At 41.5% G+C, this 14,132-nt stretch overlaps 1 protein-coding gene and 1 long non-coding RNA gene across 2 annotated transcripts; both read right to left on the bottom strand.

Annotated features, from left to right (window-relative positions):
- Positions 1 to 3,491: 3,491 nt before the first annotated feature.
- LOC124304727 (acid-sensing ion channel 2) lies at positions 3,492 to 6,503 on the bottom strand. The gene is made up of 6 exons (XM_046763313.1): positions 6,188 to 6,503; positions 5,702 to 5,847; positions 5,395 to 5,627; positions 5,039 to 5,289; positions 4,674 to 4,974; positions 3,492 to 3,659 (listed from the first exon to the last, which is right to left on the bottom strand). Exons 1-6 carry the CDS (start codon positions 6,409 to 6,411, stop codon positions 3,492 to 3,494), a joined length of 1,323 nt encoding a protein of 440 aa, XP_046619269.1. The 5' UTR covers positions 6,412 to 6,503.
- Positions 6,504 to 12,882: 6,379 nt separating this feature from the next.
- Positions 12,883 to 14,049, bottom strand: LOC124306026 (uncharacterized). Its single transcript, XR_006908494.1, has 3 exons — positions 13,872 to 14,049; positions 13,626 to 13,801; positions 12,883 to 13,187 (listed from the first exon to the last, which is right to left on the bottom strand). It is a non-coding gene; the product is annotated as an uncharacterized LOC124306026 (long non-coding RNA).
- Positions 14,050 to 14,132: the final 83 nt, after the last annotated feature.

Below are 14,132 nucleotides of genomic sequence, written 5' to 3'. Positions count from 1 at the left end.
AATTTACCCAGCCGTATGTGATGAATAAATGGCTGTTTCTTCGTTTTCTTTTTTTTTTTTCTTGCCGGAGGGAAAAATCGAGGGCTCTTCGGCGCGATCGCACGATCGTGATCGAATGCCGGTGTCTCTCTTCAAAGTGGGTATGTACCTATAAGACACGCGGCCTGCGGGAAAAGAGCCGACCGAATCCCCCGGTTATATTTGGGGACTCGAGGAGCGAGGCAAAGATAATCTGGGCCACCAACGGACACCGGAGGAGTTGGCTAGCGAGGCTGAGAAGAAGCTCACCTCGAAGCCTTGAGTCATCCGCGTCGCCATCGGCATCGCTGCCGTTTTCTGGCCGACGTCGTTAAGCCATCGAATAATTTTTCTCTCTCTCTCTCTCTCTCTCGTCATTATTACTCTTTGTATCGGTTCTTGCCTTTGCTACTTTCCGAAACCTCATGACGTACAACTTGCATATATATACATATATTACTCAATGAAATTGGTACCTGTGAAATTGTCTAACGATAGTGCAAACAGGGTCACATTTTATACGACATAGCTAGATTCAAGTATTCTATGGATATTCGACACTATTACTCTAATAAAAATCACTTTGTTATATGGATTTACAGCTCGACAGGAATAGCTGGGCGTAAATTTATTTCTCGCCTATTTTATACCGAGCCATACTTACATGTATATTGTGATGGCGATAAGGCGATAATTCCGTAAGCACAGCTGATTTAAGGAGTGGACAGGAAGTGGGCATCTGGCGAAAAGAATATCGAATAATTAGCACAAGATTATTGTACACATATGTACAATTAGATGGATAGGAACGTTCAATCAAAGAGGGAGAATGTTAATTCAAACACTTTAAGGAGGTGAAACCAATATTCAAATTAAGGAATGTCGAGGGTCGATTTGGCAGTTTTTTACTTTCTTTTATTAATCGAGAAAATTACATTTTTCATTTGTCGTTGTGTGGAAACTTTGCCAATTGGATCGGTTAAAAAATATTACGTTTCCATGGGTGAAACTGCCAAATCGACCCTTGACGTGACATAATTTAGAGGGTGATTTCATCCCCTTAAAGTGTTTAATGGCAGATCAAGGAAAAAAAAAATAAAAAATTACGTGAAGCTTAGCTTTTAGTCCATTGCGACATATTACAAAAGAAATCAAATCGGAGGGATCGACCTGGGATATATTTCTTGTAATTTCACTATAGCTCGTTCCCAATGTCCCACGGCTGAAAGAGTTTAAAAATATTGTATTCATTTATTTCTTGCCTGACGAGCTTGCGGGCGTCAAGACTCTAGCGTCTCTGACGTGAGAGGTTACGCTCTCTTCACCGAGGCGCTAGAATTCGCCTCAACTTTTGCCGATATCCAGGTCGTTGGAAGAGGTCTTTTCTTTCTTTTTCTTCTTCGCCGATTCTCTTTGTCCGTTCATTATCTCGTTACAGGAAATTTTTGACCGAAGGATTTACGACAACTGCGTATAAATTGGAGAAGACGTCGTTGGAAAGAAGGGCAAACAAATTTGAATAACGGAATGAACGACGCTCCCCGGACCAAAAATAAAATTGGAGAGAAAAACATGTAAGAATTTTTTTTCCTTGGCGCAAACAAGCAATTGGCAATATACGCGTTAATGCAGTACGGGGTTATTGTTAAGCAGTTTCTGTATCAAATGTCAAGGGGAAAAAAATTTTTTTACGTATTTTTCAGTGCCAAGAGGCAACAGGCACGAGAAAATCTGGTTCCATTCTATATTTGAACTTGCACTTGGGACGGAACGATCGCCTCTATCTGCCTCCATCCAAATCGCGCAGTATTTACTGCCACTCGATACGATCGGTTGGAATTCTTCGTTCTTTTAACATCTGGATCCACGATGACTGGACGTCCGAAGAAACTGGAGAAAAATTGACGAAAGAAAAACGAGATCAGCTCCGAGATGCATGTGAGGCAGTTTCGAAGAGTTGCGGATTGACGCAGAGGGAAGAAAAATATATTATTAAAATTAAGAAGAAATGACGTTACAGCCCATATATACACGCAAAACGTCCGACTGTTTACATGATATGAAAAAAGTTGAATTTATAGTTCCTCGGTAGCAAGAAATCCCGAAAGTGCTTAAAAATAACGAAATGGCAGCAAATTCCCGTGGCTGCAATAACATTCGAATTTATAATCTATAACACAATATTCGACGCGAGCTTTCATCCCGAAAGCGAGCTAGAAAGCTATTGGATCAACATTCGAGCAATTTGAGAGCTCGTTATTATTTTTAACGCCAACGTTATGACGGCAATTTTTATACAACGAAATTACCGACCGCACCGAGTAGAGACGGGAAAACGTTCGAAACTTGAATTCGAAAATTACAGGCGTTCGATTTGTCGGGTGGGTCAAAGAAGAGGCCAAACAGTCTTTCAACTTATAGTCTAGGGACGGTACAGAGTTGGAAGAGTGCTGGATGGGTGCGATTTCAAAGATAGATTCGAAACATTCCATCGGTCTCGACTACGTCGCTTAAGTACACCTGACGAAAATTTCTAATACTACAAATTTTGACAAAAATTTTAACATTTCGTATTATTTCGTACGAAATTGTAAATATGCGTAATTTTTTCGTAGAGAATTGTTAATATTTGTCAAAAATTGTACCATCTTGTAGATTTTGTTTCACCGAAAGCATACCAATTTTCACGAACATCTAACAAGTTTTGTAAGAAATATTCCAATTTCCGTAAAAATTCGTTGAAAATCGTAAAAATCATTTTCACCATAGGAACTGCACAAATTTTAACCTCGCAGGGATATTAAGACGTTAGAATGATAGAAACAGCGCATAATAAAATAATCCAATGACATAATATTTCTTTTCATTTGTCATCGTGTCCGCAAAATTTGGCAGTTGTTTGTTCGCGTTGCAGCCGCGCGATTACGTCGCGGGTTTTCATAACCGTCGATCTGGAAGAAGAAGAAGTAGAAGAAGAAGAAGAAGAAGAAGAAGAAGAAGCCGAGCGTATATTTCATCGTAGATCCGCAATATGCCAGGAGAATAAGTAAACTATAAAATAGCAGACCCGAGGAGCGCGTTAAAAGCGCGTATGGGCGGGCGAAGGAGGGGGGCGGGGGGAGGGGGAGGAAGTCGCGTTTCGGCCTGACTTACGAATTACGTAAGTAAGCTAAGTCGCAAGCTGTGTGCATGAACGAAGTCGAAGAATACACATAGACTCAAATCTCGTCTCCTGGCCCCTGCAGCCTCCTCTCTCTCTCTCTCTATTTCTTCCCCGTCTCTCCGTTTTCCTCTTTTTTCCCCCGAGTTCTCCCCGTCCTCTTCTATCCGATCTCGGTGGCTGCCTGGTCGTCTCTCTCGGTGGCTCGATTTCCTCCTCGACGAGCTGGCCGCCTCCTTTCTACTTCTGGGCCGACGCCGTCGCTATTTTCGTTACCCAGCCACAATATAGCCCACTGTACCAGAGCACGCCTTTATACCACAGAGCTGCTGGGTTGCAGGGCTTGCTCGGAACGGAACCAGCCCTGAACGGAACGGCGAGATCTTCGAGTGCTGCTTTTTCGTGGTCGCGAGATCGAGCTACCGACTAATGACGTCATTCCCGTCGATCCGATGCGGGAGGTGATCGTGACGGGATCATCCTGGAAGCTAATCGATCCACGAGGATTATGCCTTATCCTTATTCATCTTTTTCCTGAACTTCGAATTTCGGGTGTAACTGGGTGAAGCCGAGAAGTGCGATGCCCAGGCGAAAACTATTTTAACCGAATCGTGGGGGGTTTTTGGATCGGCTTATTATTCTTTTGTACCTTCTATACGTATATACGTGCATGTCTATATATACCGCATAATTTGCGTTTATTCATCTCAACCGGCAGCGCAAAACTGAGAACGTGGAGGTGTTCGTTACAAAAGAGAACCTGGCAGCGTGACAAGAGACCGAATTCCCGGGTGTCGCTTTATACGATCATCTCCTATATCGCACGCGACGCCGTTGTAATCTTTTTCGTCGGTCGAATTCTTTCGCCTTACCGGTGTCTCGTTATTGTTGATTATTTTTAATCATTATAAATTATTTCAAATTTCGACGCGGAGCAGAATTCCGGATCTTCTTTCAGCGGTAGGACAAGCCTGGTACAATTCGACGCGTGCACCGACAATCGCGTTTTTCAAGTATCTTTGAATATCGCTGGTACTGGCCAACAGACGATGTTTCACGAAATGAAACAATTTTTTTTTTCTTTCACATTGAAAAAGACTCCGGAAACAGGTGTAACGTACATTACATACACAATAGCTTCCAACCCGTTGCTTGGCAGGCAGACTGTGCAACATCTCTGGTACGCGTAACAAGTTGTTACGTAGATACATGCTACTTGCCTTTCGGTGATAAATGCCAAATGTTTCACCCAGTATTCTTGCTCGCGATGAAGATACGTACACCTTATTTCTATTCAGTACATATTGCACCGACTCTTCGGAAGAGAAATCCGAAAGAAACGAACGATGAAAATCTTTTCCAAACCTTTTTATTACTACAATCAATACCGATACTCAATGTACAAATCAAGATACACCGTACAAGGTACCTTATACATACCAAAGCATGAAAAACTGTACAAAAGAAACGTAACCATCGCAATTTATGGAATCACCTTGTTTTTCTTCGAGGCTAATCTTGCCGTGACGACCTCGACGCCTTTCTCGGTTATGCTGATAAGTCCAAGCACGCTGAGGCCAAGAAGAAAGCCCAGGCTGCCGCCCATCTCGGCAAGAAAGCTGGACCAATCGTACGCCGGTCTTTCCTCCATAAGGGTGACGAGACGGGAATTGAAGAAGACGTAAATCTGCGACATGGTAGCCGGAAACGGGGTCCTGGTTATCGGAAGTGCCTCGTATCGCACCATTCGACAGCTAGCCGCGCAACCGCAACATGGTGAGTGGCACTCGTCGTATCTGAAGTAACAGGAAGAACTATTTCATGCCGGGCGATACCGACGAGGAGTCAACGAGATTCTACCTCAGGTAGTTAATGATCAAATTGCTGGTGTGATTGTACTCTTGACAGTCGGGAAGATCCAGACCGGGAAGCCATGGTGCCCCACACCCGTCAACGGTCATCTGTTCCCATCGACAACGTTCGACGCATCGCACCTCGCCACCATCTATCTCGTTCACACACAATCTAGTCTTGCCGACGTTTGTCTGGTGAAATTCTTGGACTGAGAGCTTGATGTGTACCTCCTCACCCACCTCGACGAAGAGGGCTTCCTTGAGAGAGGGGACCGGCAGGGGAGTACTTTTCAATAACTCTATGCGATGACTGACTTTCAAATCATACGTGCTTCAAGTCTGTAAGCCGGCAATATTCCTTACCTGACGACCCAAGCTCTGCATCTTTGATTCTGTCCAGGTCTCGCTGGCCTCGTGAACGTAGACGTGCCAGCCCAGGAGCCCGGTTGAGTCTTGAGTCGTGGTTTGCACGATTCCACTGTGGGTCACAAGGATCGAGTAACCGACAGAGAGGCCAGCCTCCTGGGTCGTCGCCTTGGGAATCAAAGTATGACACGCACCAGACTCGAAGAAGTAGCTGCTGGACAGCTCCACGTCTGTGAAACGTCATTTGGGTTGCAATCAAAGAATACGCTTGATTAGTGACTGATCTTTTTCAATCGAAACTTACTACTCGTGGCCCCGTTTAACCCGTAAAGTAGGAAGACTTCTTCTGCCGGATATGTAGCCTCGGAATAAAGCTGCTCCAGGGTTACGTCACCCCAGGGAAAGTTCCGCCACTCGGAAGTGTAACGAGGAGAGGCGCCCAAGCCGTACCTTGAAAATGCATTAGTAGATAGACGGATAGCTGATTAGCATAAATATATTCCATAGAGATATTTTTTTTATTTGGAATGTTCTATTCATGCTTAGAAAAATTTCCAAGTATAGCTCTGGTAGTAATACAAGGCTGGTTCTGGATACGGATTACTACTACCGACATACTTACCGATACTTATCCAGCCTCAAACCCTTCTCCGCGATGACGTCATCGGTGAGTGTCGGTAAGTGTGTCGGTAGTAGGAATCTGTATCCAGAACCTGCCTTGTACTACTACTAGCTCCACATGAATTCCTGGAGACATTTTTAATAGAAATGCATATAATTTTAAACTCACTTTTGGAGAACCTCAGTGCGGAAGGGTGGTTCTCGGCAAATCGTGAGTGCCGGGTACCAGAGAGAATTGTTTACGTGAAATCGAGTGTGCGTTGTCACCGGGGGCTTTATCAGTTTCTGAGTGCACTCGTTTAGCTGCACCACGACTGCTATTGAGCAGCCTATCAGTGCCAAGAAGCGAATTACCGCTACCCATGGTCTCACAAGCAGACAGTTGGCTTCCATTGCCCTGCTTTCGACTTCTGGAATTGGTTTGTCTGAATTCGGCTGCTTGCTGAGATCTTCGTCCGACTTCTTCGCTGGCTTGCAAAGCTCCATCAAGGTCTTCATAGCGACACTGCTGATTTTTTCGAAATATCTAGAGCTTACCTTGAACCACGACTGACAAGAAAATCGAAGCGCGAACTAAAGAATGGAACGAACACTGATCGGACACGAAGAGAGGAACGATACACACTGATAAGAGCGAATTTACTTCTGGATTACAGTTATCTAACGCTGAATTAGGGCTTACTTGTTTCGGCTGATTTTTTTTCATCAATCTCCGTGTGAGTTTATCACAAGCTAATAAGCTCAGGGAGCAGACAAAACCCGGCAGGGATTAAGAATATTGAATTCCTGGGGGAAAGGGCTAGCTAGTGGATCAGGACGGCGTGTAGTGTCTGTGAACCAGCGCATTAGTTTTGAAAATTGAAATTTCGTATATCAGAGTGTAGAGGCCGAAGCAATAATGTTCCACGAGTCATAGGCAGAACGGAGAAGCCTTAACTAGAGTTACGGCTCTTGAAAATTTCTACTACGAAACGGTAAAGAAACGTGAGTCCTGAGATACTGATCGTAACATTTTTAGGCGTTTCATTCGGTCGTCACGATAAATAATTACATGAGTACTTTTACTATATTCATTGGCTCATGCAATGGTACTGAACATTCAATGCATATGAATTTTGATGTAGACTGAATTTCCAGAAGGCGTAACCAGATTCCAGAAACCGTACGCTATTTTTTTATGACTTCTGCGTTTTGCTTATAGATATTGAAATTCCGTGTGCTTCGGCATTAGGACTTACAGTGTACAGCTAAACAACATGAAGGAAAAGCTTCTTCCTTCAACCGCAAATAATGGAATATTGGAGCGGTTTTGACAAATGATTCCCCAGGGTCAGATTCCTGAAATTAATGTCTAGTGAATCAATTTTGAGATGATAAACTTGTATCTTCGCAAATTGCAATAAAACCACTCCCTTGAATTTAGTTGATTTTGAATAATGCTATAAATGAATTCTATGATGTACATTACGTAAACGTAATTTGCAGGGATCAAAAGACAGAGCCAAAATACGCAAGGATCATCCGTATTTCTTCGGTTATTGGTCCTACGCTGTTCTGGATGTATTTTTCACATGCCTGCGTGCTCAATTATCCTGTAACGAATCATGTAGATCGATTCTGAAATGCTGATTTTTTTGTTTAAAATTTACAAAAAAAAAACAAAGCTAACCCCTTTGGAATTTTTCAGCCCATCTTTGACGGATTTTGAGGAATGCCACAGTCCATTCATCTGGACACCATATGAACCTACTTTGACGAGATAAATCCATTCCGCGCAGTGTTGAGTGGCTGCGAAATACGGATTGAAAGTTGGGGCCAAAATACGTGGAAATTGGACCATGTTTTAGAGGAGGCGTAAAAGAAAAATCTCAAATTTATAGCTAAGAAGTTTCACTTGCGTTTTATTGAATTTCCCTTAATTCTGATACAAGTGCTCAAATGTCAGTGTAAAGTGCTATAACAATAAGTTAGTAAGTATTTAGGTAAAGAACGATTAGTGATGTAAGAAACTGATCTAGCGTCGCATAAGAAATCTGAATGTTATACAAAGAGAAATGAGTGCCATACACATGACCTTGAATGAAACGTGAGAAATGTTATATATAATGATTATTGTTGTAATTTGTAACTATGGTACAAGTTCCGGCCAACGTACAAATGCAATGCACCTCTGCTAAAGACTATATCTATGATACTGTATTGTCGCTATGTGTTGTATCGTTCATTGTAATAAAGAAATGAGCAAATACTTTTTCATATTCGTCCACCTATTAATCCTAGAATAATGTGAATGTCATTTTTGAATTCTACAGAACACATTCCGAAATGACTGAATCAATTCTGACAAAAAACCTTTTTTGCTCGGAGACTTGGCAAACAAGCAGGGCGGTTGAATGCTAGAAGAAATATTCGACGATTATCAATAAGACTGCGGTCAATTCTTTGATATACTGTTCCGACGTAATTTTTCAAGAGAAAACGATTGGGCGCAGTCCCAGTACGCTGCGAGAAACGGATCAAAAGTTACAGGCAGAAAACCGGAACCTGTGTTGTTGACATTTTTCAGCTGGTCATCTTTACGTCGTCATTTCTCTGCTGTTGATCCCACGCTCTTTTCGCTGCGTTTTCTGAGTTGCTGGGGGTCCAATTAGTCTGATAAGGGTCACACAAATCGAATCTGAGACCAAAAATTTTTTGGTCGAAAAATGAAAAAAAAGTAAGGCTAACCCCTTTGCATTTTTGGCAAAAATTTTCGCGATTTTGAAAAGTGCCGGAATAAATTCTTTCAAGCACTATTCCGACGTAATGAAGCGAGAGAAATCGATTGGGCGCAGTCCCAATAGGCTGCGATCAACAGATCAAAAGTTACGGCCAAAAAACGAGAACCAGTATTTTTGACATTTTTCAGCAGGTGCTTTTTCCTTTGTAGTTTCTCTCCTGTTGATCCCACGCTCTTTTCGCTGCGTTTTCTGAGTTCCTGGGGGTCCAAATACTCTGGAAAGGGTCACACAAATCGAATCTGAGACCAAAAATTTTTTGGTCGAAAAATGAAAAAAAAGTAAGGCTAACCCCTTTGCATTTTTGGCAAAAATTTTCGCGATTTTGAAAAGTGCCGGAATAAATTCTTTCAAGCACTATTCCGACGTAATGAAGCGAGAGAAATCGATTGGGCGCAGTCCCAATAGGCTGCGATCAACAGATCAAAAGTTACGGCCAAAAAACGAGAACCAGTATTTTTGACATTTTTCAGCAGGTGCTTTTTCCTTCGTAGTTTCTCTCCTGTTCATCCCACGCTCTTTTCGCTGCGTTTTCTGAGTTCCTGGGGGTCCAATTGGTCGGGAAAGGGTCATACAAATCGATTCTGAGACGGAAAATTTTTCGGTCTAAAAAAAAAAAAAGGAAGGAACCCCTTTGTATTTTTGGCGAAAATTTTCGCGATTTTGAAAAGTGCTGGTATAAATTCTTTCTGACACTAATCCGACGTAATTTTGCGAGAGAAATCGATTGGGCGCAGTCCCAGGACGCTGCGATCAACGCATCAGAAGTTACGGCCAAAAAACGAGAACCTGTATTTTTGACACTTTTCTGCAGGTGCTTTTTCCTTCGTAGTTTCTCTCCTGTTGATCCCACGCTCTTTTCGCTGCGTTTTCTGAGTTCCTGGGGGTCCGAATACTCCGTAAAGGGTCACACAAATCGAATCTGAGACCAAAAATTTTTTGGTCGAAAAATGAAAAAAAAGTAAGGCTAACCCCTTTGCATTTTTGCCAAAAATTTTCGCGATTTCGAGAAGTGCCGGAATAAATTCTTTCAAGCACTATTCCGACGTAATTTCGCGAGAGAAATCGATTGGGCGCAGTCCCAATAGGCTGCGATCAACAGATCAAAAGTTACGGCCAAAAAACGAGAACCAGTATTTTTGACATTTTTCAGCAGGTGCTTTTTCCTTCGTAGTTTCTTTCCTGTTGATCCCACGCTCTTTTCGCTGCGTTTTTTGAGTTCCTGGGTGTCCAATTAGTCTGGAAAGGGTCACACAAATCGAATCTGAGACCAAAAATTTTTTGGTCGAAAAATGAAAAAAAAGTAAGGCTAACCCCTTTGCATTTTTGGCAAAAATTTTCGCGATTTTGAAAAGTGCCGGAATAAATTCTTTCAAGCACTATTCCGACGTAATGAAGCGAGAGAAATCGATTGGGCGCAGTCCCAATAGGCTGCGATCAACAGATCAAAAGTTACGGCCAAAAAACGAGAACCAGTATTTTTGACATTTTTCAGCAGGTGATTTTTCCTTCGTAGTTTCTCTCCTGTTGATCCCACGCTCTTTTCGCTGCGTTTTCTGAGTTCCTGGGTGTCCAATTAGTCTGGAAAGGGTCACACAAATCGAATCTGAGACCAAAAATTTTTTGGTCGAAAAATGAAAAAAAAGTAAGGCTAACCCCTTTGCATTTTTGGCAAAAATTTTTGCGATTTTGAAAAGTGCTGGAATAAATTCTTTCAAGCACTATTCCGACGTAATGAAGCGAGAGAAATCGATTGGGCGCAGTCCCAATAGGCTGCGATCAACAGATCAAAAGTTACGGCCAAAAAACGAGAACCAGTATTTTTGACATTTTTCAGCAGGTGCTTTTTCCTTCGTAGTTTCTCTCCTGTTCATCCCACGCTCTTTTCGCTGCGTTTTCTGAGTTCCTGGGGGTCCGAATACTCCGTAAAGGGTCACACAAATCGAATCTGAGACCAAAAATTTTTTGGTCGAAAAATGAAAAAAAAGTAAGGCTAACCCCTTTGCATTTTTGCCAAAAATTTTCGCGATTTCGAGAAGTGCCGGAATAAATTCTTTCAAGCACTATTCCGACGTAATTTCGCGAGAGAAATCGATTGGGCGCAGTCCCAATAGGCTGCGATCAACAGATCAAAAGTTACGGCCAAAAAACGAGAACCAGTATTTTTGACATTTTTCAGCAGGTGCTTTTTCCTTCGTAGTTTCTTTCCTGTTGATCCCACGCTCTTTTCGCTGCGTTTTTTGAGTTCCTGGGTGTCCAAATACTCTGGAAAGGGTCACACAAATCGAATCTGAGACCAAAAATTTTTTGGTCGAAAAATGAAAAAAAAGTAAGGCTAACCCCTTTGCATTTTTGGCAAAAATTTTCGCGATTTTGAAAAGTGCCGGAATAAATTCTTTCAAGCACTATTCCGACGTAATGAAGCGAGAGAAATCGATTGGGCGCAGTCCCAATAGGCTGCGATCAACAGATCAAAAGTTACGGCCAAAAAACGAGAACCAGTATTTTTGACATTTTTCAGCAGGTGCTTTTTCCTTCGTAGTTTCTCTCCTGTTCATCCCACGCTCTTTTCGCTGCGTTTTCTGAGTTCCTGGGTGTCCAATTAGTCCGGAAAGGGTTACACAAATCGAATCTGAGACCAAAAATTTTTTGGTCGAAAAATGAAAAAAAAGTAAGGCTAACCCCTTTGCATTTTTGGCAAAAATTTTCGCGATTTTGAAAAGTGCCGGAATAAATTCTTTCAAGCACTATTCCGACGTAATGAAGCGAGAGAAATCGATTGGGCGCAGTCCCAATAGGCTGCGATCAACAGATCAAAAGTTACGGCCAAAAAACGAGAACCAGTATTTTTGACATTTTTCAGCAGGTGCTTTTTCCTTCGTAGTTTCTCTCCTGTTCATCCCACGCTCTTTTCGCTGCGTTTTCTGAGTTCCTGGGGGTCCAAATACTCTGGAAAGGGTCACACAAATCGAATCTGAGACCAAAAATTTTTTGGTCGAAAAATGAAAAAAAAGTAAGGCTAACCCCTTTGCATTTTTGGCAAAAATTTTCGCGATTTTGAAAAGTGCCGGAATAAATTCTTTCAAGCACTATTCCGACGTAATTTTGTGAGAGAAATCGATTGGGCGCAGTCCCAATAGGCTGCGATCAACAGATCAAAAGTTACGGCCAAAAAACGAGAACCAGTATTTTTGACATTTTTCAGCAGGTGCTTTTGCCTTCGTAGTTTCTTTCCTGTTGATCCCACGCTCTTTTCGCTGCGTTTTTTGAGTTCCTGGGTGTCCAATTAGTCTGGAAAGGGTCACACAAATCGAATCTGAGACCAAAAATTTTTTGGTCGAAAAATGAAAAAAAAGTAAGGCTAACCCCTTTGCATTTTTGGCAAAAATTTTTGCGATTTTGAAAAGTGCTGGTATAAATTCTTTCAAGCACTATTCCGACGTAATGAAGCGGGAGAAATCGATTGGGCGCAGTCCCAATAGGCTGCGATCAACAGATCAAAAGTTACGGCCAAAAAACGAGAACCAGTATTTTTGACATTTTTCAGCAGGTGCTTTTTCCTTCGTAGTTTCTCTCCTGTTGATCCCACGCTCTTTTCGCTGCGTTTTTTGAGTTCCTGGGTGTCCAATTAGTCCGGAAAGGGTCACACAAATCGAATCTGAGACCAAAAATTTTTTGGTCGAAAAATGAAAAAAAAGTAAGGCTAACCCCTTTGTATTTTTGCCGAAAATATACGCGATTTTGAAAAGAGCAGGAATAAATTCTTTCGTGCACTATTCCGAAGTAATCTTACGAGAGGAATCGATTGTTCGCAGTCCTAATACGCTGCAATCATTCTATAGAAAGTTACAGCCGAAAAATGAAGAATTTCATTTGGCAATTCTCTGCAGTTGGTCCCACGCTCTTTTTACTGCGTTTTTGAAGTTCCTTGATGTCCCTTTCTGCTAGTCTTCATAAATCGCAAAATGTTTGTTTTAGCCCGTGCAGAACGGATCAGACGCAACGTTCGAAGCACGTGAAAATTGCGGTTCGTTCTGCGAAAGGTGGGGAAGAAAAATGACAAATTTACCACTAAAAATTCCAATTTATTTCTCTCGCACTTAGTACAAGTGTTGATGTGTCAGTGTGTAATAATTTAACAAGTTGACAAATGGGATTGAAGCGACAGAGAAACAAGATTACAACAACATGATTCGAAATTACGCATGAAATCTAGGTTTCATCTGAGGAAATAGATCTGCACTATACATTGTCTTGAACAGAATATGATAAATACAATATCAGATAGTCATTATCATAGTTCAACATATAGCTTAAGTTTTCGTGGGCGTAGAAGTGCCAGACACATTTTCAGAATACGGTGTATGGTGTAATCCCTCTATTTTATGTAACCTAAATGAAAGTGATTGAAATATTAATTTTCTCCGTATTTACTTTGTATATCCTTAACTGTTAGTCACTTCTTATTCTAAATATCCTATTTGCACTTCTGGGGGTCGAATTAGTCAAGAAAGGGTCAGACAAATGAGTTCTTTGTCAAAAGATTGTTCGCCGAAGTAAAGAATAAAAACAGTAAAGCTGATGGGAAAATGAATTCTTCACTTATAAAACTGCAGCGATAGTCATTAATTTATTGTCCTGGTTCTTCCCTTACCATTTCCATCTTCACGCAATACTTTTCTTAGGATGCTTTAACAATTTATACAGTTAGATTTCTATTGTCGTGGATATCGTTAGATCCCGGTATGTATATAACATATAATAGAGACTATCTTCTCTGTGTAGAGAGACATGCGTAGTATTATACAACGAATTATAAATTAATATCACCTACGACCGTTGCCAGTGTACCAAATGCTTTTCTTACGTCAATTGTTCAACGTGCAACCCATTCAAGAATCATCTTCCGACGAAGATTCATCCATTTTTATTGCAAATGTTCCTTACTGCAGAGCTAGTTCTCACATCATTCGTCCAGACGTTATATTGAGCTCACACTTGTTGCACTGAAATTAGAATAAAATTAGTTCCAGTTTTCCATGTCAGCCATCAGATATTCGAAGTGCGAAATCTTACGCTGTCTAAACGCGAATGTATCGTCATATCAACTCGCTTTTCATCACTTCACCGATGCTTGCCTGATTGCCGTCGCCAGTACCGTCAGGCGTAAATATTTTTACGAAATCAAATCGGTAAGCACAATAAGACTCTCGAGTTACTTATATCCAACTGCCGAGTTTTGTAGGCCGAATAACCAATCTGTAAGTAAAAATCAATATGAAAGAATACAAGAACCGCAAGTTTTGTTCTTCTTTAACGTAATAAATATTAATATCG

The sequence above is a fragment of the Neodiprion virginianus genome, chromosome 5 (assembly GCF_021901495.1).
Source record: "Neodiprion virginianus isolate iyNeoVirg1 chromosome 5, iyNeoVirg1.1, whole genome shotgun sequence".
Taxonomy (NCBI): Eukaryota; Metazoa; Arthropoda; class Insecta; order Hymenoptera; family Diprionidae; genus Neodiprion; species Neodiprion virginianus.
This window is presented reverse-complemented; position numbering and strand designations above follow the sequence as displayed.

What these genes read in the sequence shown, in the direction of transcription:
- LOC124304727 (XM_046763313.1), bottom strand. Translation starts at nt 6,411, where the DNA reads ATGGAAGCCAACTGTCTGCTTGTGAGACCATGGGTAGCGGTAATTCGC. An exon ending in CGCACTGAGGTTCTCCAAAA is followed by an intron (nt 5,848 to 6,187) that starts GTGAGTTTAAAA and finishes TGCATTTTCAAG; the next exon opens with GTACGGCTTGGGCGCCTCTC. An exon ending in TAGCCTCGAAGAAAAACAAG is followed by an intron (nt 3,660 to 4,673) that starts GTGATTCCATAA and finishes ATTAGCTTCCAG; the next exon opens with GATGATCCCGTCACGATCAC.